This window comes from Salmo salar, chromosome ssa14 (genome assembly GCF_905237065.1).
Source record: "Salmo salar chromosome ssa14, Ssal_v3.1, whole genome shotgun sequence".
Classification (NCBI taxonomy): Eukaryota; Metazoa; Chordata; class Actinopteri; order Salmoniformes; family Salmonidae; genus Salmo; species Salmo salar.
The window spans coordinates 42,705,633-42,728,988 of record NC_059455.1 but is presented as its reverse complement, the minus strand read 5'-3'; the positions used below and the strand labels follow the sequence as shown (position 1 = coordinate 42,728,988).

Here is a 23,356-nt window from a genome sequence, read left to right as displayed (position 1 = left end):
GAGGGAATCATGTTGCCAGTGTGGTGTCGAGCTAACGGCATTTGCGATACTGCCACCTGCTGGAGTGGAATATATTATATAGCAACAGTATGGCTCTGATCGTGATGATATTTCACATATCATCAGTCTTTTAGGCCTATGTTTTGCTAAAATCATTGAGCACAAAATGGAAATTTGCCTTTTGTCATGCAAAGCAAATTTGCCTTATAATGCAGCGCAACAGTTTGACAATTGAAATATTTTATTGTCATACACAACAGGTACTTCTCTGTTGAAGATTGCTGAGAAAGTAAGTGTACTGTTCATGTCACAGGTTTGTACTACTAAACCTATTTATTTAATGAAATGTAGAATAAGTAAATACACATGCAATATTAAATAGAATAAATATCAAAGTACACTGTGACATTCACATACAATTCATCATACATATCACACAACTGCAATTGTCCTGTTCTATACACAATCCTTTACACAAACAACATCAGTAGTATCCACACTCAATCTGTGAGGAACAATAATATTATAATAATCTCATTTTAATAATAGCCTTTTCAGATTTACTCAAAGGAGAATTTAAAAAGAGAGAGAGAGTAAAAACTACAGACAAAGACATCCCAAACAATAGGACATCTATTATAATGTCAAAAGAGGAAAGACTCTCCCTGGCATTTCTCATCCTCCTCCTTCTCCTCCACTACTCTCCATCATCATTCCCCACATTCCTCCTCCTTCTCCTCCACTACTCTCCATCATCATTCCCCACATGCCTCCTCCTCCTCCTCTTCCTCCTTCTCCTCCACTACTCTCCATCATCATTCCCCACATTCCTCCTCCTCCTTCTCCACTAATCTCCATCATCATTCCCCACATTCCTCCTCCTCCTCCTCTTCCTCCTTCTCCTCCACTACTCTCCATCGTCATTCCCCACATTCCTCCTCCTCTTCCTCCTTCTCCTCCACTACTCTCTATCATCATTCCCCACATTCCTCCTCCTCCTCCTCCTCCTCCTCCTCCTCCTCCACTACATCATCATTCCCCACATTCCTCCTCCTCCTCCTCCTCCTCCTCCACTACTCTCCATCATCATTCCCCACATTCCTCTCTCCTCCTCAGCTCCCACTCTCTTTCCCTCCCAGTCCCACACCAGGCAGGGTTCTGATGATATTGCTCTTGGTATGCCAGCCGTTGAAGCAATTGGGGTTGAGGTGCCAGGGCGGTAGTGGCGGCAGGTGGAAGGCCTGCTAAGAGCTCCCTCAGATTAGGGTTCGAGCTCCCAGGAGGAGGGGGAACAGAGAGGAAGGGGAAGTGGCCCCGAAGAGGGCAACGGGATGGGCTTCGGGAGGCAATACGGCAGAAGGTGAGAGGGTTACCGACTGGAAGGCTGTCGATAAAGAGGAACACAGACAGACGGTCAAACACACATTGATGTACATAAAAAGATGTCAGACATCTTGAACACAAGAGGCCGTATGTAGTGGCTGTATGTATCAACTAAATATTTTGCTGTGACTCTTATGTGGATGAATATTTGTTGGTCTGATGTGATTAATAAGGAGCATCGAGACGCTGCATTTGATTAATTTATGACATTTCTTCTTCCAATTATGAATAAACATGCACCTGTTAAGAAACTGACTGTTAGAACTGTTAAGGCTTCATGGATTGGTGAGGAATTGAAAAACTGTATGGTTGAAAGAGATGGGGCAAAAGAGTGGCTAATACACTGTATATACAAAAGTATGTGGACACCACTTCAAATGAGTGGATTCGGCTATTTCAGCGACACCCGTTGCTGACAGATGTATACAATTGAACACACATCCATGCAATTTCCATAGAGAAACATTGGCAATGGAATGGCCTTACTGAAGAGCTCAGTGTCTTTCAATGTGGCACCATCATACGATGCCACATTTCCAACAATTCAGTTCATCAAATTTCTGCCCTGCTAGAGCTACCCAGGTCAACTGTAAGTGCTGTTATTGTGAACTGGAAATGTTTACGAGCAACAACAGCTCAGTCACGAAGTGGTAGGCCACACAAGCTCGCCGAGTGCTGAAGCGTGTAGAGTGTAAAAATTGGCTGTCCTCGGTTGCGACACTACCGAGTTCCAAACTGCCTCTGGAAGCAATGTCAGCACAAGAACTGTTAGTCTGGAGCTTCATGAAATGGGTTTCCATGGCCGAGCAGCCGCACACAAGCCTAAGATCACCATGCGCAATGCCAAGTGTCGGCTGGAGTGGTGTAAAGCTTGCCGCCATTGGACTCTGGAGCAGTGGAAACGCGTTCTCTGGAGTGATGAATCACGCTTCACCATCTGGCAGTCTGACGGACGAATCTGGGTTTGGCGGATGCCAGGAGAACGCTACCTGCCACAATGCATAGGGAGGAACAGAAGAGGGGCACTCTCGACCAGCTGGGAGTCCAAAAGTAAGTGGTCCATTTCAAAGCCCTAGATCCTTATATGAGATGAGTGAGCTAGTAGGAATATGGTGCCATTTGATACACCTTGAGATAAACAGGGGATATACTGACCTGGTGACAAGGTGGGTGCCCTTGGATGTTGACCAGGATCAGTTTACTGAAGTTAGACTTGTAGGTGAATCTCCCCACCGGGCACAGACATGAATTCAACATCTATTCCACATTGGTTCAACGTAATTTCATTGAAATAAGTACCTGTTGGCATTAAGGAGTAACAGTAGTACTGAACCTGAGTGACTGTATCTATGGGAACAACAGTAGTATTCAGACTGTAGCTGAGTGAGTGTATCTATGGGAAGAACAGTAGTATTCAGACTGTAGCTGAGTGAGTGTATCTATGGGAAGAACAGTAGTATTCAGACTGTACCTGAGTGAGTGTATCTATGGGAACAACAGTAGTATTGAGACTGTACCTGAGTGAGTTTATCTATGGGAACAACAGTTGTATTGAGACTGTACCTGAGTGAGTGTATCTATGGGAACAACAGTAGTATTCAGACTGTACCTAAGTGAGTGTAACTATGGGAACAACAGTAGTATTGAGACTGTAGCTGAGTGAGTGTAACTATGGGAAGAACAGTAGTATTGAGACTGTAGCTGAGTGAGTGTATCTATGGGAACAACAGTTGTATTGAGACTGTACCTGAGTGAGTGTAACTATGGAAACAACAGTAGTATTGAGACTGTAGCTGAGTGAGTGTAACTATGGGAACAACAGTAGTATTGAGACTGTAGCTGAGTGAGTGTATCTATGGGAACAACAGTTGTATTGAGACTGTACCTGAGTGAGTGTATCTATGGGAACAACAGTAGTATTGAGCCTTTCACCTCACCTCATTGTGCTCTGCTCAGCTTGTCATAGTTCATGTGGGGTTTCACTCTTCCCACTGCCTCGCCAGCCTCTCAGCTTGTCGTAGTTCATGTGGGGTTTCTCTCTTCCCACTGCCTCGCCAGCCTCTCAGCTTGTCGTAGTTCATGTGGGGTTTCTCTCTTCCCACTGCCTCGCCAGCCTCTCAGCTTGACAGCCGGGACAAAAGGTCAGGAGGATCAGTCAAAGTAAACGTACAGACACAGGGTGAATCTCCGCTCCAGTCATTACCACGATCCCGTCCTCCCCAATTAAGGTGCCACCAACCTCCTGTAGTGCTGACAGTATGTCATTTCCATGTAATAAATGCATATTGACAATTTAAAGTGGGACCCTTATTTTCATATATTTGTAATGAATAGGGGGTAGATCAGCTTTAATATTGTGGCTAGATTGTAGCTTCCATAAATGTAATTGGCTGCCTCATTTCCAATCTAAAGTGGGACCCTTAGTTTTGCTCCAATATGGTAATGAGAGTGATCTTATGGAGGAAGTACAGTTACACTGCATCTGTAAAATATCTTCATCATCATCATCATCATCACACTGAAGTCAGATATTCAAAAATACCTGTAAAGTTGTTTAATAATCCATTTGACCTCCTCTGTTATAATGTAACACAGTTATATTCCTTTTTACAAATGCCAAACCCTCCTATTCAGTTCGTACATCTTCCCAGTGAAGCAATGTGATTGAATCTTTCCTTGTTGAATGGCCTCCGATAATGCCGCTGAACCATCACGTGGTATTAGTAGTTAAATGTGAATTTAATGATGTCCAAATGTAGCACGACAAAACACAAAAGATATTGTGTGTTGTTAAAACAGGGTATGGCGTCGTTCCTGGTTTGTTAAAGGATGAGTGTATGATGAATAAAACAAACTCTTTCCCCGACTCTCCATCCTGTCTCCCTCCAAGCCACTCCTGCTCTCCTTCTATCTACCATCATCCCTCATTTCTCTTCCTTGTACATTAACAGAGATAGCTTAAAGTGAGTAAGAGGGATGGGATATGATGGGAGAACTGTGTAGATGATTCAGAGTAATGATTCCATAGTGTTTATGATTCAGGGTAATGATTCCATAGTGCAGCCTACCACCCTGCATCCCACTGCTGGCTTGCCTCTGAAGCTAAGCAGGATTGGTCCTGGTCAGTCCCTGAATGGGAGATTAGATGGTGTTGGAGGGCCAGTAGAAGGCACCCTTTCCTCCAGTCCAAAATAAATAAGATATACAATGTGTATATATGACCCAGGGCAATGCTTGGGGACATTACCCTGTGTAAGGTGTTGTCATTCAGATAGGACGTTAAACGGGTGTCCTGACTCTCGGTGGTCACTAAAGATTCCATGACACTTATTGTAAATGGGGTGGTTAGAGTGTTGGGCCAGTAAACGAAAGGTTGCGGCATCGAATCCCTGAGCTGACAAGGTAAAAATCTGTTGTTCTACCCCTGAACAAGGCAGTTAACCTAGTGTTCCCCAGTAGGCTGTCATTGTAAATAATACTTTTTTCTTAACTGACTTGCCTAGTTAAATAAAGGTAAAATAAAAATAAGAGCAGTTGTGTTAACTCCAGTATCCTGGCTAAATTCCCAATCTGATCATCCCCAGCTTCCAATTGGCTCATTCATCCCCAGTATTTATACCCCAGGTTGTTGTTGTAAATGAGAATGTGTTCTCAGTCAACTTACCTGGAAAATTAAGGGTGAAATAAAATATACGATTCAGATTAATGATTCTATAGTGTATATGATTCAGAGTAATGATTCTATAGTGTATATGATTCAGAGTAATGATTCTATAGTGTATATGATTCAGAGTAATATGTATATGATTCAGAGTAATGATTCTATAGTGTATATGATTCAGGGTAATGATTCCATAATGTATTTGAATGTTTTGCAGGACAGGAAAATTGTCCAATTCACACAATTATCAAAACAACACATGGCCATCCATTCTGCCTCTGATCTGGAGGACTCACTAAACACAAATGCATATTTTGTAAATTATGTCTGAGTGTTGGAGTGTGCCCCTGGCTATTCATACATTTTAAAAACAAGAAAATGGTGCAGCCTGCTTTGCTTAATAGAAGGAATTTGAAATTATTTATACTTTTACTTTTGATACCCAACTGTATTTTAGCAATTACATTTACTTTTGATACTTAACTATATTTACAACCAAATACTTTTAGACTTTTACTCAAGTAGTATTAAACTGGGTGACTTTTACTTTAGTAACTTTCTATTAAGGTATCTATACTTTTACTCAAGTATGACAATTGGATACTTTTTCCACCACTGGGCCCTGGTCAAAAGTACTACCTCGTATACAGTAAGGAATAGTGTGCCGTTATGGATGCTGCAGTAGCCTATATGTGAAAGGAGGATGGTGTGGGATGTGGGTCATGTATGATGTATGGGATGGGATGAGGGAATGTATGGGATGGGATGAGGGAATGTATGATGTATGGGATGGGATGAGGGAATGTATGGGATGGGATGAGGGAATGTATGATGTACGGGATGGGATGAGGGAATGTATGACGTATGGGATGGGATGAGGGAATGTATGACGTATGGGATGAGGGAATGTATGGGATGGGATGAGGGAATGTATGATGTACAGGATGGGGGTCATATACAGACAATGAGTTTAGTGGGACTGTCAATTCTCATCATGTGTGTGTGGGAGGCAAAGTGCAAGTCAGAATCTGTGTGTGTTTAACAGGACCTAGAGAGCTGTTTCTTTTTAGTTATTTAACTAGGCAAGTCAGTTAAGAACAAATTCTGCCTTGTTCAGGGGCAGAACGACAGATTTTTACCTCATCAGCTCAGGGATTCGATCTTGCAACCTTTCGGTTACTAATTCAACACTCTAACCACTAGGCTACCTGCCGCCCCAAGACAACTCCAAGCTAAAGATAATTAAATCAAACTTTATTTGTCACATGCACCGAATACAACAAGTGTAGACTTTACCATGAAATGCTTACTTACAAGCCCTTAATCTACAGTGCAGTTCAAGAAGAGTTAAGAAAATGTTTACCAAATAAACTAAAGTTAAAAATAAAAAGTAACACAATAAAATAACAAGAATGAGGCTATACACAGGGGGTACCGGTACCGAGTCAGTGTGCAGGGGTACAGGTTAGTCGAGGCAATTTGTACATGTAGGTATATGCATAGATAAACTGCGAGTAGCAGCAGTGTACAAAACAAATGGGGGGGGGTCAATATAAATAGTCCGGTGTCCATTTGATTAATTGTTCAGCAGTCTTATGGCTTGGGGGTAGAAGCTGTTAAGAAGCCTTTTGGTCCTAGACTTGGCGCTCCGGTACCGCTTGCTGTGCGGTAGCAGAGATCAGTCTATGACTTGGGTGACTGGAGTCTGACAATTTTATAGGCTTTCCTTTGACACCGCCTATTATATAGGTCCTGGATGGCAGGAAGCTTGGCCCCAGTGATGTACTGGGCCGTACGCACTACCCTCAGTAGCGCCTTGCGGTCAAATGCTGAGCAGTTGCCATACCAGGCAGTGATGCAACCGGTGAGGATGCTCGATGGTATCCTCCAAGCTAAAGCCACTTACAGCCAGAAGGCTTGAGGAACAGTTGTCTTCTCCTCCCTCTTTCCTTGGTCACATCCCAAATGGCACCATATTCCCTGTATAGTGCAGGCCCAATAGGGCCCTGGTCAAGAGTAGTGCACTACATAGGGAATAGGGTCCCATTTGGGACATGGCCACCTCTTTTTTCCTGCAGACTTCTCTGTCCCCTGTCTCGTTCTCTCTCCAGGGAGCTCTTTATTTATTATAATAATCGTTTTTGTTTTTCAATGTTACTAATCCTTTCATCTCGTGTCGACAAAATAATGAAACTCGTATGAAACTCAAGAGCCCAAAATGAGCCAGGTTAGGTGTGCATGTGTGGTCATAAAATGTTTTGACACTTTTTGATCACTGGTGCACATCACAAAGCATCATGGAACCTCAACTTTTCATTTGAATAGAATGTGTGTCTGGTGTCCCCCAGGGCTCTGTTCTAGGCCCTCTCCTATTCTCGCTATACACCAAGTCACTTGGCTCTGTTATATCCTCACATGGTCTCTCCTATCATTGCTATGCAGACGACACACAATTAATCTTCTCCTTTCCCCCTTCTGATAACCAGGCGGCGAATCGCATCTCTGCATGTCTGTCAGACATATCAGTGTGGATGACGGATCACCACCTCAAGCTGAACCTCAGCAAGACGGAGCTGCTCTTCCTCCCGGGGAAGGACTGCCCGTTCCATGATCTCGCCATCACGGTTGACAACTCCCTTGTGTCCGCCTCCCAGAGTGCTAAGAACCTTGGCGTGATCCTGGACAACACCCTGTCGTTCTCCACTAACATCAAGGCGGTGACCCGATCCTGTAGGTTCATGCTCTACAACATTCGCAGAGTACGACCCTGCCTCACACAGGAAGCGGCGCAGGTCCTAATCCAGGCACTTGTCATCTCCCGTCTGGATTACTGCAACTCGCTGTTGGCTGGGCTCCCTGCCTGTGCCATTAAACCCCTACAACTCATCCAGAACGCCGCAGCCCGTCTGGTGTTCAACCTTCCCAAGTTCTCTCACGTCACCCCGCTCCTCCGCTCTCTCCACTGGCTTCCAGTTGATGCTCGCATCCGCTACAAGACCATGGTGATTGCCTACGGAGCTGTGAAGGGAACGGCACCTCCATACCTTCAGGCTCTGATCAGGCCCTACACCCAAACAAGGGCACTGCGTTCATCCACCTCTGGCCTGCTCGCCTCCCTACCTCTGAGGAAGCACAGTTCCCGCTCAGCCCAGTCAAAACTGTTCGCTGCTCTGGCACCCCAATGGTGGAACAAGCTCCCTCACGACGCCAGGACAGCGGAGTCAATCACCACCTTCCGGAGACACCTGAAACCCCACCTCTTTAAGGAATACCTAGGATAGGATAAAGTAATCCTTCTAACCCCCCCCCCCCCTTAAAATATTTAGATGCACTATTGTAAAGTGGTTGTTCCACTGGATATCATAAGGTGAATGCACCAATTTGTAAGTCGCTCTGGGTAAGAGCATCTGCTAAATGACTTAAATGTAATGTAAATGTAATGTAACTGACACTGTAATTCCATTATAAAACAGCCTGTGAATGTGTCTGAGTATCTGTAATGCCACTGTTTGGTTTTCATTATTGTATTGTGATTTATTATGTTGTAGTAAACCGTTTTAAAAATATATATAAAAAATAAATAAGAGCCTAAAACACATTGAGATTTTCATACATCATGTCTTTATTGTGTGTAAACAAACTCTGATATGAGCATCATCAGCCAGGTTGTTGATTATTGGCATCATTAACATGATCAATATTGTACATAATATCATGATTAAAACATGATCATTATAATAAATAACAAGATATTTTAAAATACCTATTACTGCTACCGTCACAGTTCTGTCAAGCAGGGTAACCATCTCAAAGAGCTGTATGTGTATCCATCCGTTTGTCACTGTGTGTGTGTGTGTGTGTGTGTGTGTGTGTGTGTGTGTGTGTGTGTATATATATGTGTATCCATCTGTTTGTCACTGTGTGTGTGTGTAAAATGATGCCATTTGTGGTTTAAATGTTTGATTGTCTATATGTAAAATGAGGAATGCGTGTGTGTGTGTGTGTGTGTGTGTGTGTGTGTGTGTGTGTTTAAGATCTGGACACATATTCCTGTGTCCAGAGGGTTAATGTGTTAGTAAGTCAAATAACTAACAACTTTGCAGATTCCCGTTAAAATAAGTAACAAGGGTTGCAAAAATAACCCTATCGATTAACAAAACAAAAAATAAAAGTTCTCCAAGAATCAAATCATGTAGTGTTATGCACACAAGTGCAATATCGGCTTAGCAATAATTACTCTTACATGAACAACAACAAATATATTTACAATAAAAAAAAAAAAAAGAACATTGCTGTAAAAAGAAACCTATGACCACATCCGAACCACAGACAGCTTATATGGTTAGATGAAGTGTGTTTGAACATGCAGGTAGTGTGTATAGATTATCTTCAGCAACCGTTTCCTATTACCCTGACTGAATCCCCAACAGCACCCTACTCCCCATTTAGTGCACCACTAGAAGAGTAAGGGGTCTACAACAACCACAGCCTGCCTCTGTCACCAGGGCCTCATCATGGTACATTTAGTGTAGTAAGACCATAGAGTTGGATAGAGAGCACACTTGGTCCAAAGCCAGTTATTTCTAACATGGGCAGAGCCATGGTGGGCTTTCACCACCTTGAAGCTCTCTAGTACATCTCTAAGAGTTCCACTGACAGCTCATGTAAGCTAATAAATGGATAAGAATACAATATTAAACAAGAGCACAATAAAGAGATGATCAGATCACTTGTAACAAACTAGTGTATAAACTGAAGTCCTTGAGGAGAGATGCTTTTTCACGCTGGCTGCCTACCACTACAGTGACTCACAATACTCATATTTTGGTATGTAAGTGTGGGGAATGAGAGTGTGTGTGTATATGTATGTATGTATGTATGTATGTGTGTGTCCAGTCAAATTTCTCCAACTTCTTTAAGGCTTCTAAGTTGCTTTGGAACAAAGACGAACACTCCCACAGACAGATTACGCAGTATAAATATCGACTCCAACATACTGACAGACCTCACTCTGACGATGCCCTAGCAAGCAACCCAATAGGCAGCATATTCCCTATATAGTGCACTACTTCTGATCTTTGACCAGACTGAGCCCTGGTCACAAGTAGTGCACTATTTAGGGAATAGGGTGCCATTTGGGACACAGTCCTAACCTCCCTTCAAACCCAGCTCCATGTCTGGGAAAAGGAGGGTAATTTAGGTGGTGTTCACCTTACACTGGCCTCAATTTAGCTTAATTTGCCTTTCAACAACGCTTCAAGGGTTTTCCAAAACAAATGAATGAATCTCATGTAAAATGCCCCAAAAACAGAACATCTATTCAGGGTTGCGGAGGGACAGTCTTATCCGAGGGCTATGTCATCATTTAAGACTTGGTTCCACTCAGCCATGCCATGATAGGAGGCTCTGGTGTGGCTGCCAGCACCTGCCATAGATAGACTGGCCTAAGCAATGATTAAAACAGGGAAGGGAAAGTAGTTGAACATGTTAAAGCGAACTATTCATCAATTCATGAGTAATGTAGAAGTCAAGCTACTGCTCTTTTAGGAGTTTAGGATATTATTCATCATCCAGTTTGGAAACACAATGACAAAAGATTAAAGGGAAGGAGGGGAACTTCTTGTTTTGAGCTTCAGTTAAATAAATAAAAGGCTCCAGGTAGGGCTAGGCGATATGGCTTAAAAATCATATCTTATGGGCCATACACAATACACACCTAGATTGTTTATGTTCTCTAAGCTTTGTTGTACAATTAAAAAGGTCAAATACTCTACATTTCAAACAGTCAGAAATAATCTAATTAATTCAGGGCTCGTAAAATTAAATCTAGGCTAAATATGAGCCTACCACAATCATCAGACCCACTAACAACTTAATTATTTTAATAGTTTAACCTGCTTTTTTGAAAAAATGAAAATGCCCTTTTTGGTTAGAAATTTAACCAGAACCAAGTATAATACACATTCCCTAATAATGACCAACTTCTTGTAGCAGCATTATAGAAAATGAAACAAATGTCTCAAACAATCTCTCAAGCACAAGCCCACGTGCTAGTGAGTAGCCAACTAATCTCTATGTTTCAAGTTTCAGCCAACTTGGATCTTCTAGCTAACAAGGCAAAACAATTGAATTGTTATGAACACACCCTTCTGTCCGTCTCCAATTGTTTGAACAGAATGCTAGTCTGTCCACTTTGTTCAGATGTGGAAATCAAGTGGCCTACCTCATCTCCTAAAGAGAACTAGTTAATATTGGGTGTTATGCTTATTGCACATTTATAAAAGCCAGACTAGACAGCTAGTATAACAGTAATGCCGCGCGCAACACGGAACTTTTATTTTCCAGAATAGATGTTCATTGATGTTCCCGTTTTAGTAGTGTCTGCTCTGCACGTAATTTGAGGAATTGAGACATAAAAAGGGTATCGTTGAAAAGGCTAACTTCTCCTCTTACAGTAAAAATAATGTTGCAATGTTTTTTGGTGTCCATATGACCGATTCTGTTGGACCAAACCACATATCAAGTTGAAACCGCTTGTCAGAGAGGTTGTTGTGTGACAGGGGGAGGGGCTTGGTGTGTGTGTGTAAACAGAGAGGAAGAGGCGAAGCGAGAAGTTTCGCTCACCAAAATAAGCCCAATGCGTTTCTATACCTAAGCTTATCGGCTGCCTTCCCGCCTTTGGGACAACGACTCCCATTGTTATAGCGGAGACATAAGCATCTCATCATTATATACAGATCTCTGGTGCAAATGGGAAGGTGCACAGCACAGAAGGAGCCGAGACCAACAAGACAACCTAAGAACAAGCAGACATAAACGCTCAGAAGAACAATATATAAACTAACTAGATTCTTGCGATACAGGCATTTGGAATAACGCGCAAAAACATCAAATTAATTTGATATATCGCCCAGCCCTACTCAAGGGTGAAGTTCACCCTAGGTACAGATCTAGGATCAGCGTCCCTTCCCACAATCCTGACCTTAACCATTAGTGGGGTAATTACAAAATTGACCCAAGATCAGCGTCTAGGAGCAACTTCACCCTACGCCTGTGTGTGTGTGTGTGTGTGTGTGTGTGTCTATGTGAAGTTCTGTAGGGGCTCACTAACAGGCATGCAGGCCCAGTATAGAGCCCGACCCAGGGTCAGGAGTACCAGCAGGATCAGCATGGCCCAGGAGGCATAGATGCCCCCGTAGGACTGGGCCTTCACCCACGTACCTGCCTACAAAACACAGAGAGGAAGAAGACTTAGAGACGCAGCATGTTACAAGGCTAAGGGTGGTGTGTTTGTGATAGGACTCTGACAGTGTGTCATGTAAAGTGTACAGCGGGTTTTTCCTAAGCTAAAAAAGGGCTTTGGTGATTTGGCGTGGCAGAGGCCATGGTTGTGAAACATGACGATATTATGCCTTTTTTAAACATTGTGTTCTTGGGGGTGTGTTTTTATTGTGAGGTCATCGCCTGGCGTGTCATGTAGACGAGCTTCAATGCCATACAACTCTCCTTCCGTGGCCTCCAACTGCTCTTAAACGCAAGTAAAACTAAATGCATGCTATTCAATCGATCACTGCCCGCACCTGGCCGCACGTCCAGCATCACTAGTCTGGACGGCTCTGACTTAGAATACGTGGACAACTACAAATACCTGGATGTCTGGTTAGACTGTAAACTCTCCTTCCAGACTCACATTAAGCATCTCCAATCCAAAATTAAATCTAGAATCGGCTTCCTATATTGCAACAAAGCATCCTTCACTCATGCTGCCAAACATGCCCTCGTAAAACTGACCATCCTACCGATCCTCAACTTCAGTGATGTCATCTATAAAATAGCCTCCAACACTATCACAGTACCATCCGTTTTGTCACCAAAGCCCCATATACTACCCACCACTGCGACCTGTACGCTCTCATTGGTTGGCCCTCGCGTCATACTCGTCGCCAAAACCACTGGCTCCAGGTCATCTATAAGTCTTTGCTAGGTAAACCCCGCCTTATCTCAGCTCACTGGTCTCCATAGCAGCAACCACCCGTAGCACGCGCTCCAGCAGGTATATTTCACTGGTCACCCCCAAAGTCAATTCATCCTTTGGTCGTCTTTCCTTCCAGTTCTCTGCTGCCAATGACTGGAACGAACTGCAAAAATCACTTAAGCTGGAGTCTCATATCTCCCTCCCTAGCTTTAAGCACCAGCTGTCAGAGCAGCTCACAGATCACTGCACATAGCCCATCTACCTCATCCCCATACCATATTTATTTATTTATTTATCTTGCTCCTTTGCACCCCAGTATCTCTACTTGCACATTCATCTTCTGCACATCTACCATTCCAGTGTTTAATTGCTATATCGTAATTACTTCGCCACCATGGCCTATTTATTGCCTTAACTCCCTTATCTTACCTCATTTGCACTCACTGTATATATACTTTTTGTTCTTTTTTTCCTACTGTATGTTTTGTTTATTCCATGTGTAACTGTGTTGTATGTGTTGAATTGCTATGTTTTATCTTGGCCAGGTCGCAGTTGTAAATGAGAAGTTGTTGTCAACGAGCCTACCTGGTTAAATAAAGATGTAGAGCGGACAGGGTGTACTCACCACCAGACCAGCAGTGGAGATGCTGAAAAGCAAGCATAGTAGAACACACCACAAGCTCCGCCTTCGAGGGTACCTCTGACCAATAGAGGAGCTGCATGTCGAAGGGCGTGACAAAAGAGAAGGGGAAAAGTTTTTTTTTATTACATGAAATATAACCAGAAAAATTGGTGTGACTTGCTTCGGCTGTCCAAAAGCATTTTTATGGTAAATGGAAGAACTTCATAGGTTTAACTTATTAGTTGATGAAGCCAGTCACACTAACAAAGGTTACGTAAGAGTCACTGAGCTCAGACTTGAGATGTTGCACACAAGACCGTAAGGAGCTTATGCTGAAGACTGATGGTATGGGAATCTGACCGACTGACAACTGCCTACAGCTCACAAGGGGACACATACATATTTCAAATATACTATGAAGAACATCAGTGGAGGCTGGTGTGGAAAGGACAACTCATAATAATAGCTGGAATGGAATCAAACACATGGAAAGCATACGTTTGAAAAGTTCCATAAATTCGTTTTAATCTTTACTAGGAGTCTGTCCTCTGATTTTAAGTGCCACCAGCCACCACTGAAGGACTTCATCTTGAGCTTAATTGTGGTATAAGCACAGATGGACTCAGCTGTATTGACCGAGCAGCCTATGGACAGAGAAACCAATAGGTACTCACACTTTCCTGCAGTGTGGGCACCTGGCGAGTGTCCTGTCAGTAAACTCTGTCCACTGAAATACAAGACACTCATGTAAATATAAAATATTATACAGTATGTCAATTCATTAGTCCAGTAGAGTATTATCCATGTTAGCAACACTCAAGAATTCCTGGCCTTCATAACAGCTTTGGTGTACACTGTGGCTCTTTCTCAAATCATCTTTCCTAGATTCCTTTTCCCTTGCATCCTTCTGAAAACGCATTGGACAAGAAGGTCTAAGGGGGAGGAACCTTCTCCTTAACAATCAAGGAGAGAGGAATCATGGAATGACTCATTGAGATAGAGCCTATATACACATACACACTGGCTTTGAGAGAGGTGAAGGGTCGTACCAGGAAAGTGTTGTTGCAGTGTCCACAGGATACGCGAGCTCCGGCCGGCTGGGGTTCAGGGCTGGCTGGACCAGGGTGGACTGGACCCAGGTTTATTATCCTCTTACTGGGGAGCACAATCACATAAACTCACTGTTCAGTCTAAGTCAGTATTACTAGCTAGGTTCAAATACAACAGCGTTACCACACAGGAAAACAAACGTAAAATGAGTCATTTAGCAGATCTTATCCAGAGTGCATTCCACTGACTATAGTAGGGAAAAACAACCAAACAGTCATTGCAAGTAGACCCTTTTTCCAAATAGCCGTTATCATAGTCAGTGCCAGGAATCAGAGAAAAAAACAGCAACCACTTCCCTCGCTGTTCAGTCTAAGTCAGTATTACTAGCTAGGTTTAAATGCAACTGAGCGCAAGTTCCATACCGGTCAACGAACTTATCTAGGAGCCTGGGTTAGCCTAACGCAGCCCTTGACGCACTAGTATCAGTGTGAATTAAGGGGTTTCAAATGCTGTATCAACTGTATTCACCAAGTAGACAACATGCCACCTGGACAAACTCTTCATATCCAGGCAGTGGTTACGTTCGAAGTGGCACCCTATTCCCTATATAGTGCACTACTTTTGACCAGGGCCCATATGGCTCTGGTTAAAAGTAGTGCATTATTATAGGGAATAGGGTGCCATTTCGGTCATATGGTGCAGTCGGAAAGTATTCAGACCCCTTCCCCTTTTCCACATTTTGTTATGTTACAGCCTTATTCTAAAATTGATGAAATTACTTTTTACCCCCCACAATGACAAAGAGAAAAACAGGTTTAGACATTTTTGCAAATAAGAAACTGAAATAGGTAAATAAGGTAAGTATTCAGACCCTTTGCTATGAGACTCGAAATTGAGCTCAGGTGCATCTGTGGTAAATTTAATTGATTGGACATAATTTGGAAAGGCACACACACCTGTCTATATAAAAAAGGTCCCACAGTTGACAACGCATATCAGAGCAAAAACCAAGCCATGAGGTCAAAGGAATTGTATTTGCCATATATTTTTCAACTGTGCTGTGAAGTTTCAAAAGTTCTGAACCTTTCTATTCCAACAGTTTCTACTGATTGTAAATTTTATTTTTTTTTGATAAAAATGATTATATTATTGATCAATGGACTTTTCAAATCACTCAGCAGGGCTATTTGCATAGTTAACACCAGGTAAATGTTGCAATTTTTCGGCCTATCTTGAACCTGCGACCAAACAAGTGCATTCGGAAAGAATTCAGACCTCTTTACTTTTTCCACATTGTTACATTAGTCTTATTCTAAAATGTATTAAAATTGAGAGAGGGGGGGGGAACGACGACAATCTACACCCAATAACAAAGCAGAAACAGGTTTAGTAATTTTTGCAAATTTATCAAATACATTTACATAAGTATCCATTGATCATCCTTGAGATGTTTCTACCACAGTTGGAGTCCACCTGTGGTAAATTCAACTGATTGGATTTGGAAAGGCACACACACCTGTCAATATAAGGTCCCACACTTGACAGTGCATGTCAGAGAAGAAACCAAGCCACGTGGTCAACGGAATTGTCCGTAGAGCTCCGAGACAGGATTCTGGCAAGGTACAGATCTGGGGAAGGGTACAAAAAAATAAATAAAAATAAAAAAAATAAAAAAAAGTCTGCAGATTGAAGTTCACCAAGAACCCAGTGGCCTCCACCATTCTTAAATCAAAGAAGTTAGGAACCACTAAGATTCTTCCTACAGCTGGCCACCTGGCAAAACAGAGCAATCGAGGGAGAAGGGCCTTGGTCAGGAAAGTGACCAAGAACCCAATGGTCACTCTGACAGAGCTCTAGAGTTCCTCTGTGGAGATAAAAGAACCTTCCAGAAGGACAACCATCTCTGCAGCACGCCATCAAAATCAGGCCTTTATCAAAGAGTGGCCAGACGGAAGCCCCTCCTCAGTAAAAGGCACATGACAGCCCACTTGGAGTTGCCAAAAAGACATTTTTTGGTACCCTTCCCCAGATCTGTACTTTAACACAATCCTGTCTCGGAGCTCTACAGACAATTACGTCGAGCTCATGGCTTGGTTTTTGCTCTGACATGCACTGTCAACTGTGGGATCTTTACATATACAGGTGTGTGCCTTTCCAAATCATGTCCAATCAATTGAATTTACAACAGGTGGACTCCAAATCAAGTTGTAGAAATATCTCAAGCATGATCAATGAAAACAGAATGCAACGGAGCTCAATTGCAAGTCTCATAGCAAAGGGACTGAATACTTAAGTAAATAAGGTATTTCAATTTTTTTTATTTATAATACATTTGCAAAAATGTCTAAAAACCTGTTTCCACTTCATCATTATGGGGTATTGTGTGAGATTAATTAAATAAACCATTTCCTCATCAATATTAGAACAAGGCTGTAACGTAACAAAATGTGGAAAAAGGGAAGGGGTCTGAATACTTTTCGAATGCACTGTATATCAATTATTTAAATGGTCCGACCGCATTCTGTCCCCCATTAAATATTTTGGTGCCAGAGATAATGACATAAGAAAGTAGTCAAGACGACTAGCTTGATTGAGCCTCCGCCATGTATATCTCACTAGGTCAGGGTATTAAACCTCCTCCATGTATATCTCACTAGGTCAGGGTATTAAACCTCCTCCATGTATATCTCACTAGGTCAGGATATTAAACCTCCTCCATGTATCTCTCACTAGGTCAGGGTATTAAACCTCCTCCATGTATATCTCACTAGGTCAGGATATTAAACCTCCTCCATGTATATCTCACTAGGTCAGGATATTAAACCTCCTCCATGTATCTCTCACTAGGTCAGGGTATTAAACCTCCTCCATGTATCTCTCACTAGGTCAGGGTATTAAACCTCCTCCATGTATATCTCACTAGGTCAGGGTATTAAACCTCCTCCATGTATATCTCACTAGGTCAGGGTATTAAACCTCCTCCATGTATATCTCACCAGGTCAGGGTATTAAACCTCCTCCATGTATATCTCACCAGGTCAGGGTATTAAACATCCTCCATGTATATCTCACTAGGTCAGGGTATTTAAGCCTCCATATATGCACTAGTACCAAAATGTCCATAATATTTGTTATTTCCTTAAGGCCATGAGGGTAATCATTTGTAGTGTGATTTCCTTTAAGGTCCATTGATGTACTTAAAACCGTATTATAAACTCACCATAATAATTAAGTCATGTATTGCTCGAGATATATATAAGTCGGAAGTTTACATACACTTAGGTTTGAGTCATTAAAAATTGTTGTTCAACCACTCCACAAATTCCTTGTTAACAAACTATAGTTTTGGCAATTCGGTTAGGACATCTACTTGGTGGATGACAAGTAATTGTTCCAACAATTGTTTACAGACAGATTATTTCACTTATAATTCACTGTCACAATTCCAGTGGGTCAGAAGTTTACATACACAAGATTGATTAAACAGCATGGAAAATTAAAGAAAATGATGTCATGGCTTTAGAAGCTTCTGATAGGCTAATTGACATCATTTAAGTTAATTGGAGGTGTAACTGTGGAAGTATTTCAAGGCCTACCTTCTAACTAAGTACCTCGTCGCTTGACATCATGGGAAAATCTAAAGAAATTAGCCAAGACCTCAGAAAAGAAATTGTAGACCTCCACAAGTCTGGTTCATCCTTGGGAGCAATTTCCAAAACGCCTGAAGGTACCATGTTCATCTGTACAAACAATAGTATACAAGTATAAACAACATGGGACCACGCAAACGTCATACCACTCAGGAAGGAGACGCATTCTATCTCCTAGAGATGAACATACTTTGGTGCGAAAAGTGCAAATCAATCCCAGAACAACAGCAAAGGACCTTGTGAAGATGCTGGAGGAAACGGGTACAAAGTATCTATATCTACAGTAAAACGAGTCCTATATCGACATAACCTGAAAGGCCGCTCAGCAAGGAAGAAGCCACTGCTCCAAAACCACCATAAAAAAGCCAGACTACAGTTTGCAATTAAACATGGAGACAAAGATCGTATTTTTGGAGAAATGTCCTCTGGTATGATGAAACAAAAATAGAACTGTTTGGCCATAATGACCATTATGTTAGGAGGAAAAAGGGGGAGGCTTGCAAGCCGAAGAACACCATCCCAACCGTGAAGCATGGGGGTGGCAGCATCATGTTGTGGGGGTGCTTTGCTGCAGGAGGGACTGGTGCACGTCACAAAATAGATGGCATCATGAGGGAGGAAAATTATGTGGATATATTGAAGCAACATCTCAAGACATCAGTCAGGAAGTTAAAGCTTGGTCGCAAATGGGTCTTCCAAATGGACAATGACCCCAAGCATACTTCCAAAGTTGTGGCAAAATGGCTTAAGGACAACAAAGTCAAGGTATTGGAGTGACCATCACAAAGCCCTGACCTCAATCCTATAGAAAATTTGTGGGCAGAACTGAAAAAGCGTGTGCGAGCAAGAAGGCCTACAAACCTGACTCAGTTACACCAGCTCTGTCAGGAGGAATGGGCCAAAATTCACCCAACTTATTGTGGGAAGCTTGTGGAAGGCTACCCAAAACATTTGACCCAAGTTAAACAATTTACACTCAATTAGTATTTGGTAGCATTGCCTGTATGTAAACTTCTGACACTCTGGGAATGTGATGAAAGAAATAAAAGCTGAAAGAAATACCTCTACTATTATTCTGACATTTCCCATTCTTAAAATAAAGTGGTGATCCTAACTGAACTAAAACATGGAATTTTTCCTGGGATTTAATGTCAGGAATTGTGAAAAACTTAGTTCAAATGTATTTGGCTAAGGTGTATGTAAACTTCCGACTTCGACTGCATGCATGCATGTACAGTCATGGCCAAAAGTCTTGAGAATGACAAATATTAATTTCCAAAGTTTGCTGCTTCAGTGTCTAGATATTTTTGTCAGATGTTACTATGAAATAATGATGTATAATTACAAGCATTTCATAAGTGTCAAAGGCTTTTATTGACAATTACATGAAGTTGATGCAGAGTCAATATTTGCAGTGCTTACCCTTCTTTTTCAAGACCTCTGCAATCCGCCCTGGCATGCTGTCAATTAACTTCTGGGCCACATCCTGACTGATGGCAGCCCATTCTTGCATAATCAATGCTTGGAGTTTGTCAGAATTTGTGGGTTTTTGTTTGTCCACCTGCCTCTTGAGTATTGACCAAGTTCTCAATGGGATTAAGGTCTGGGGAGTTTCCTGGCCATGGACCCAAAATATCGATATTTTGTTCCCCGAGCCACTTAGTTATCGCTTTTGCCTTATGGCAAGGTGCTCCATCATGCTGGAAACGCCATTGTTCGTCACCAAACTGTTCCTGGATGGTTGGGAGAAGTTGCTCTCGGAGGATGTGTTGGTACCATTCTTTATTCATGGCTGTGTTCTTAGGCAAAATTGTGAGTGAGCCCACTCCCTTGGCTGTGAAGCAACCCCACACATGAATGGTCTCAGGATGCTTTACTGTTGGCATGACACAGGACTGATGGTAGCGCTCACCTTGTCTTCTCCTGACAAGCATTTTTTCCAGATGCCCCAAACAATCAGAAAGGGGATTCATCAGAGAAAAATGACTTTACCCCAGTCCTCAGCAGTCCATTCCCTGTACCTTTTGCAGAATATCTGTCTGTCCCTAACGTTTTTCCTGGAGAGAAGTGGCTTCTTTGCGGCCCTTCTTGACACCAGGCCATCCTCCAAAGGTCTTTGACTCACTATGCGTGCAGATGCACTCACACCTGCCTGCTGCCATTCCTGAGCAAACTTTAAGAGACGGTCCTGGCTCTTGCTGGACTTTCTTGGGCGCCCTGCAGCCTTCTTCACAACAATTGAACCGCTCTCCTTGAAGTTCTTGATGATCCGATAAATGGTTGATTTAGGTGCAATCTTACTGGCAGCAATATCCTTGCCTGGGAGGCCCTTTTTGTGCAAAGCAATGATGACGGCACATGTTTCCTTGCAGGTAACCATGTTTGACAGAGGAAGAACAATGATTCCATGCACCACCCTCCTTTTGAAGCTTCCAGTCTGTTATTCGAACTCAATCAGCATGACAGCGTGATCTCCAGCCATGTCCTCGTCAACACTCACCTGTGTTAACGAGGGAATCACTGACATGATGTCAGCTGGTTCTTTTGTGGCAGGGCTGAAATGCAGTGGAAATGTTTTTGGGGGATTCAGTTCATTTGCATGGCAAAGAGGGACTTTGCAATTCATCTGATCACTCTTCATAACATTCTGGCGTATATGCAAATTGCCATCATACAAACTGAGGCAGCAGACTGAAAATTTATATTTGTGTCATTCTCAAAACTTTTGGCCATGACTGTATGTATGCATTTATTTATTTTTTAAAGCAGCGTGGACCATCATTATTTGGACAGTAGATTAATGAGCCAAATCTGTTTATGGTCCAATATCATATTTAAAAGGATCCACCTTATTTGCAAATCTGTTTGAACAGTTTGCACATTCGGATCGAAATTGTTCATTAATATCATCACCCCTTTTTGGTTTCTAAATATATAAAAATTAGCCCCCCTACCAGTAGGGGCGGGGACAGGCGATCCTCTGAGAGGTGACTTTGCAGATGAGTAGACAGTTACAGGGACAGCGGACATACTTCTTCCCTGCTGGTGCATTCTTGATTGGCTACAGAGGGAGACAGAGACACACAAGAGGAGGAATAGGACGAGGAGGAGGAATAGGATGAGAGGAAGAGGAGAGGGAGAGGAAGGAAGAGAGGAAGGAAGAGGGGGAACAAGCCAAACAAGATGAACAAGAAGTCATTATCAGGGTACCATTTTGCACGCAACCTAAATGAACACGCAGGTAGATGTAAGGTACACATAGGGCTCTGTTCAGAAGTAGTGCACTACACAGTGAACATTTGAGACGCAACCTAAATGAACATGCAGGCAGTAAACACTAAACAGGTTAGCCACCGTAGCCTCGTTGCAGACCCCACACTTGACCACATGCTGGTGGAGCTTCCCCTCCACGCTGATGAGGCTTTGACACACCCTACAGCTGATGACTGGCGCGCTGCCACTCTCTGGGGAGGTGAGGGGGGAGTACGGAGGAGGGTCCTCCCCCAGGAGCACTGAGGGCTGGGTGGGGCTGGGGAAGGGAGGGAAGCCTGAAATACAGAGAGGGAGGCACATTTAAAATGTTGGTCATTTTAGCTGACACTCTTATTCAGAGCAACTTGCATTCAACTAACTAAGGCCTTAACAAAATGTACACATAGTGGCAGAGTAGTGCACTGCCGCTGAAACAAGAAAGAGTTACACACAGAATTTGAGGCTGGAGTTCCAGCTGAAAAGGAGCTTGATAAAAGGACTGCAGGGACTTCTCTCTCTCACTCCATGTGTATGGAACTTAACATAATTGTAGTACGATTGACAGAAATCAGCAGTTACCACTATACAAATAACTTCAAATAAATAAGTTGTTTGTAAATAAATACATTAAAAAGGCATATTGTGAACACCTGTTTTACCCCCAACTCATGCCATTGTTCTAATATGTAGGTAAGTACAGTAGCCCCTCCCAATTACTGTCTCCGTTGGTCGTCGTCTTATATTGCAGTAATTATGAGCTTCCCTAGTGGCCCAGAGCGGTGTCAATCAAATCAGGTGTTTTGGTTACATACAACAGAGATTTGCAAACTAGCTAGCTAGACATCACTGGCGGTATATCTTCAAATAACTATAGAAATATTACACTACTAGCTATAATTTTATAATAGGCCACCAACATATCTCAGAATTACCAACAATATTATAACACGTGGAATATTGCATACTATACTGAGCAATTAGCTAGTTGGGCTACTTAGCCAGCTAGCCATCTTTGGGTAGACAGTTATAGTTAGTTCCATACATAAAACGCAAAACATCATGGGCGTTTCTGTTTAGTACAACCCTGAAACTATGATGACTAGCCAACAAAATGCAGAAAAAGCCAAACCGTTACAAAAATCGAGCCAATTAGCTGTCCAGGTGACTAGCTAGTTATTCAGTTTGATGGGCGTAGCAGGCAGCTAACCGCTAGTTAGCTAGCTAACAGGCATGCTTGCATCAACAGCTGGCTAGCAACCACGATTCACTCCCCAGATACTAACTGTCCATGTAGATACCAAGAAAGCAACCTTTCGTGCTCTTGACTATCTGCAAATCATAGGGACCGACGCTTTGGCTAGGTAGGAGAGCATCCATGGATACTCACTTTGTGGTTTATTTGGTAGACCATAGGGAGCCGAGCCTGGTGACACTCCGCCGACAAGAGCACCATCTCCAAGATCTGCTAGTAACGGGGACCTCTCACCGTCCGCCATACCGAGAGCAAAGGCGTGGGAGGAGCAGAACCGTGCAGCGCAATGATATGGAGCCGTTATATTGTTGTGTCCAGGATTTTGTCTGAAACGTATGCGTCACATGATCACACGTTCGCCGCTGTGACTGTCAGACCATGCACACTTCCCCATAATTGGTCAACACAGCCCACAACTGCCTATGATAACACAGCATATTGCATAGTAACAAACAAGAATGGTAACGCTAAAATATAGCAAAGGGTGTTGGTGAATATACCACAAAGAGGA

The 23,356-nt window shown here is 42.6% G+C and overlaps 1 protein-coding gene across 1 annotated transcript; it reads right to left on the bottom strand.

Annotated features, from left to right (window-relative positions):
* Positions 1-8,642: 8,642 nt before the first annotated feature.
* LOC106569577 (type I phosphatidylinositol 4,5-bisphosphate 4-phosphatase-A) lies at positions 8,643-23,225 on the bottom strand. Its single transcript, XM_014141070.2, has 7 exons — positions 22,981-23,225; positions 21,696-21,889; positions 21,296-21,402; positions 14,691-14,796; positions 14,316-14,368; positions 13,645-13,735; positions 8,643-12,269 (listed from the first exon to the last, which is right to left on the bottom strand). The coding sequence occupies exons 1-7, from the start codon at positions 23,087-23,089 to the stop codon at positions 12,126-12,128; spliced, it is 804 nt and encodes a 267-aa protein (XP_013996545.1). The 5' UTR covers positions 23,090-23,225; the 3' UTR covers positions 8,643-12,125.
* Positions 23,226-23,356: the final 131 nt, after the last annotated feature.